At 41.7% G+C, this 5533-nt stretch overlaps 1 protein-coding gene across 3 annotated transcripts; it reads left to right on the top strand.

Annotated features, from left to right (window-relative positions):
* The first annotated feature begins 368 nt into the window (after positions 1-368).
* LOC148854553 (uncharacterized) lies at positions 369-3683 on the top strand. Of its 3 annotated transcripts, none has more exons than XR_016095118.1 (4): positions 369-1857; positions 1947-2032; positions 2627-3219; positions 3328-3683. XR_016095118.1 is itself a non-coding variant. In XM_088941977.1 (3 exons), the coding sequence occupies exons 1-3, from the start codon at positions 1539-1541 to the stop codon at positions 2909-2911; spliced, it is 690 nt and encodes a 229-aa protein (XP_088798103.1). In that variant the 5' UTR covers positions 369-1538; the 3' UTR covers positions 2912-3683. The 3 variants fall into 3 exon arrangements, 1 of the variants encoding a protein (XP_088798103.1); XR_016095117.1 differs by having other exon boundaries at positions 3304-3683; XM_088941977.1 differs by having other exon boundaries at positions 2627-3683.
* Positions 3684-5533: the final 1850 nt, after the last annotated feature.

Raw genomic sequence — 5533 nt, 5'->3', positions numbered from 1 at the left:
AAGCTATTCTTATGCTTTACGTCTCACCGGTGACCACTAAATAAAATACTCCCTAATCAAGGGCGCCGATTGCTCCTATAATTGGCGCCCAAAGAAATCTCTATCAATTTAGCCACGTGGAAAGCTAATTGTTAAGCTAAATTTTACCTCTTAACTCGTAAGAAAGAGGCAACATGAACAAATTAACACGCATGGCGTATTCCTAGCTATAACGTTAGCACTTGGGTTGCCACATGTGAGTAGTGAAAAGTGAAAAGTGATCAGATGGGCAGTGTAGGAAATGTGTCCCTCCCCACCCAATCAAAAAACAAGGCAAAGTTAACCAAATTCAGTATCACTTTCTAAATTCTAACTGCAAGTGATTGTTACAAGAGTTTATTAATGATAAATTGCTCGATTTGCAAGGGTTTTGACATGAGTGACTGAAGAGAACTTTCTATTAATGGAAGAAGAATTAATTTGGATTTTGGACGAATAGGAATCTCTACAAAGCATGGGTAGACTTAGATGACAATCTTCTTCATGTGTGAAAGACAGACTCGAAAAACTTGGAATTCAATTGTTAGAAAGAGATCAATTGGAAGCAATTCCCAGCACCCATCCGTCAAATTTGTCCATATATCGGTACAGACAGTTGGACCCTCCAATTTTCTGAGCAAGCATGACAATTCAATGATTCTCAACCTCTCAAAAAGTCACGTCTGTATTCCAGTATTTAGGTTTTAATCCATTGCTGAAGAGAAATCCACGTCACCAAGTTTACCTTTTTTTCAGCCTTCGTTTCCTTCTCAGAATCATATCTACCCGTAGAAATTTCCAGACAACACCTCTCACAGCTTTTGATGATAGCTCCGATGACCCTGATGCTCAATTGCCTAACCTAAATCTTTTATGCTTCCATGGCTCGAAAACTGAACTAGTTAAGCAATTAATCCAGGCATACAATTAATATACATTCTTCATCTGGTTCATACAAGTATATAAATGAAAACGAGCAAATTAAAGAACTTAGATATAATTAAATAGATATATAATTTCCTCCTTTTTCCTTTTTCATCTTGTGTGTGTATGTTGGGTGGGGGGAGGGCCTGGTTGAATGAACTATTTTCCTTTCCTTTCACATGATGTGCCAACTATCAAACTATATTCCCCTTTTCCTCTCATATGATTAAGGCCTTGCATACTTTTTTCGTCTATGCTGTGATGCTTTCTTTAATAATATAGACATATCACCAGACCCAATAAATAGCTTAAACAGCATGGGCCTACAACTTCATGGTAAGCACGTTCAATGAAGGACCCCCACAATGGGAAAAAAAATAAAAGAAACAAACAGGAAGAAAAATGATTACATGACAAAAGATGAAGAGAGAAAAGAAACTTGAGATGGTGACGGCCAATGCCAGTACCTAGAAATTAGATCAACAGCTAATACCTTACCTCATTCTTCTTCTTCTTCTTCTTCTTCTTCTCTTCTTCTTCTCTTCTTCTTCTTTAGAGATTCCCTCGATCGTTTTCACCAAGACCCGTCTCAAGAGATGGGTCGAACTGTTGCAAGATTGTCGAGTTTCTGCTTGAATCGTGTCACGACTCATGTTCGGGTTCGGTCCCCAACTATTCAATCAAAACCCACCATCAATTACATCAAAACCGATCAGAAGACCGAGTTCATAGACAACAGGGAGAAGATTTCCGGTGATGGTGTGAAACCCGGGACGTCTCTTATCAGTAGAAGGATCATGATTGTGGTCGATTCGACTGCTGAAGCCAAGAGTGCTCTACAGTGGGCTCTCACACACACGGTTCAGAACCAAGATACTATAGTACTTCTCTGTGTGACGAAGCCTTCTAAGCAAGGTAAGTTCTCTTTCTCATCATGGGTTGATAATCTTGATAGACGCGCGCAAAGAAAAAGCAAAATCGTAAGGTTCTTATTTTGATTACAGGCGAGGAGTCCAACCCAGAGATCAGTCCAAGGGTTCATGATCTTCTTTACTCTATGAAGAAAGTTTGTCAAACGAAGAGACCTGAGGTGAGTAATATTCAGATTGGCTAATTTAATCTCTCAAACACCATAGAAATTAAGAGCACTTCCTGTTCTTTGTTTCATGACCCGTCTCCTTTCCCTTTCTAATCTACGTTGATAAACTAGTTTTTATTCCTGGATTAAGAAAAAGAAAGGTTGGTAATTAAAGACACCCTGAACAGTGACCCTGAAGCTAAGGCTGGAGTGGTGTACAAAAACAAAAACACGAATTACCTTTGTCGCGTTTGTCATGGATTTTCTTCAATTTAGAAAATGTGAAGTTTCACAGCTAGCCAGCACTCTACCACATCGATCAAAATTTAACATTTCTTTTTCTTAACTATTTGGCATTAATTAGTCGCCTACCAGAATTACAACTGGGCTTAATTAAGCCACTTAATTTTCTGGCTAGTGGCGTGAAGGTTGTAATGTCAAACTCAAACACCAACCCAACAGACAAATTAAGTTTTTGCTATATATATATATATATATATATATATATTGGATTGTATGGTACTTAATACAACAACCTCTATAATATTATAATAAGCTTCTTTGAAAATCCTGTACAAACGGTTCTGGTGCTTTGGATTGAGACAGGTGCAAATTGAGGTTGCTTTGGTGGAGGGGAAGGATAAAGGACCAATTATAGTGGAAGAGGCAAAGAAACAAGGGGTGTCACTTTTGGTTCTAGGGCAGAGAAAGCGATCGATGACATGGCGCCTGTTGATGATGTGGGCAGGGACCAAGGTCAGTCCTGGGATCGTCGAGTATTGCATCCAGAACGCCAGCTGCATGACAATTGCAGTGAGGAGGAAAAGCAGAAAGCTTGGAGGATATCTCATCACAACAAAGCGTCACAAGGATTTTTGGCTCTTGGCTTGATCAACTGTGCGATGGTTTTGATCGTGGAGGGTGGGATCGATATGTTGGTGCCATGAAGGATGTGCCGATGTGATTGACTGATTGCGATTGTAATGTTTGTAAACAAAAGTTGATGAAATGTAGAAAAGGAACTCCGGGTTTGTGAATGAAGGAAAAGCGAGATGTCATTATGTTGTGCAGGTCACACACACAGGCTATTATAGCAAAAGGTGAGGCCCTGAGGAGTGGGAGCTGGGGCCCTTAGCTGATAAATCGGTTTAGTTAGGGTCGTATTGTATAGGCTGTCGACCGGCAGAGCTCTGACAAAGGTGCGTCAATCTTGGCTGGAAATTATCGCCTTTGGGATTAAAATCTCTTTATCTGTGAAGAAATGTTTTTATTTGCATTGACAGTGAAATGGTCTCGCGGTCGAACAGTGTGATCACATCCAGTGCCCGTTTGGGAGGGCTGAAGCTAGCACAGTGGCTTCTGGCCTTGCGAGGTTGGCCTCACACAGACAGAGTCTTGGTGAAAAATCCCGAGAGGCCCAAATCGACTGTCAGTCATTCGAGGGGCTGTCCGCTTCAGCTTCTTTGGGTATGTCCAGCGGCTCCACCAAAAGCGTGGAGAGTGAAGGTCTCAAGGGAAAAAGAGATTCCTAAAGATATAAATCAGGGAAAGTTGTTAAGACTAGTCATTCATATTCGAGGGTGTGGACTAGTTGGTGAACCCTGCTGGGTCCAATGCAGCAATAAAAGAACCATTAACACATGCCAATTTCTTTAAACCTAAATTTGCAGTGTCCTTGAAGCATCGTAGCTAGGCCCCAAAATTGCAAGGTTTCTTTATGCATTCACCTCTCTTAATGCTAATCGATGATGATCTACCAATCCAATAAATGAAATTAACAATGCAACTCCTCAAAGACCTAAAGGATAGGGATGGCAATTTTCCCCATCCCGACGGGACCCGATTTTCCCGATCCCATGTCTCCACCCCAATTTCCCCGTTATGTAAAAACATTTTGGGGATTTAGGTTCCCGTAGGAAATCAATCCCCGTCAGGGATCGGGGATGAAGGACAAATTTTATCCCTAAGGGAGATTGGATTGGGAACAGGGATGGGTGTTAATTTTAGAATCGGGGTTGGGGATGGAGACGAGGAACATGATCCCCGCCCATTACCATTCCTACTAAAAGGAGAGGGGCATGTGATAATGGACCCCACTTTCTAGGTTTATCAACTCAGCCTCTGCACACTTATCCTAAATGAACCGTTATTCACTTTTAATCAATTCAAGCACGCCACTATTGTAAGTTAATCATGTTTATCATCATTTAGTATTGTATATAAGAAAGAAAAAATTCTATTTTAGCACCCTGAACTTTCGGGGTAATGCGAAATTAATACTCGAACTTTCAAATATGTCACTGCATTACCCAAACAGTAAAAAAGTGTTAAGTTTATCCCTATTGTTAACCATTGTCAATTATCTGATCACGTGATGATATGTATAAAATCATATACTCTTCTATCAACGGTGCTTGAATGGCTGCTAATATATCGGAAAGAGCACATGCCTTTTGAAAATACTCAGAAACTTAAGATGTGCCTTTCTTTACAGTTTGGAGTCAAAGACGCAATTGAAGTACTCGTGATCTTGATGTTGAAGCAAATGATCGTGGTGGTTGATGAGATAGATAATCCAACAACCTGCGACAAGACACTTTCACTTAATGAGGATAAAATATAACTGAGGATCCATTGATCCATACGAACCCAGTCTTCATAATCTAGGTTTGGAATTTTCCCGATGCTGTCATTGACATTTGCAATTTCCACTCAGGGTGGCTTTGGTTTTCCTTCAACGATACTTGTGAGACCATATGTTTTGAAAATAGATATGAACTGAGAATGCCACATCATATAATTATCACGGGTCAATTTTATGGGAATAAAGGGAATGGCATTTGGTAACTGATCTAGCGCGATCTTGCTGCTCCCTGCTGGAGGTGATCTGGCATCCAGGCGGACGATGGACTAAGTTGGTTTGCAAAAGTAGGATCAGAGAACTCGGGGTTGTTAGCTCGGCGAGGTCGCTTCGATACTTAAGTTAGTATACTTGTTGCGAGCTGAAATAGCTTAAGAATGCAGAGAGCTAGAGAGCATAGAAATCACGCGTACATTGTGCCCTCGGGGTTGGAGCCTTTATATAGTCGAGTCCTCGCGGGTTTCGCGGATCAGTTCCGGGATCTTCTCACGATAGGACCCATTTCCTCGTTAGTTGGAAGATAATGCTGCCAACCGATAAGGTTCATCATTTCCGCCCGAATCGGTCAGGGAGATAATGCTAACTGTTACGCGGTGTGATCCCGTGAGGCCCGGGATCCGTTGGAGGGGTTTTTGGGATCACCACGTAGTGGCATGTCGGTATCCCCAAACTGATGTCTTTAAGCTCCGAACTGGTTTGAACCCCGAAGTGCCTTAGGACCGAGGTGGTCCTGATGCGACCTTGTACCGAGGTGACCTCGCCCCGAGTTGACCCATGCCGAGGTGGTTTGATTATCTGAGTTCGATTTGTTGCGGTCTTGGTATGTCGGGCTGAGCTGTTATCTATTAGTCAGGTTGTGTCCACGTGTCCCC

Source organism: Nelumbo lutea, chromosome 4 (assembly GCF_056320005.1).
Source record: "Nelumbo lutea isolate HS-2025 chromosome 4, American lotus-T2T, whole genome shotgun sequence".
NCBI lineage: Eukaryota > Viridiplantae > Streptophyta > Magnoliopsida > Proteales > Nelumbonaceae > Nelumbo > Nelumbo lutea.
Note: the sequence above shows the minus strand (reverse complement) of the source record. Positions and strands in the feature narration are given on the sequence as shown.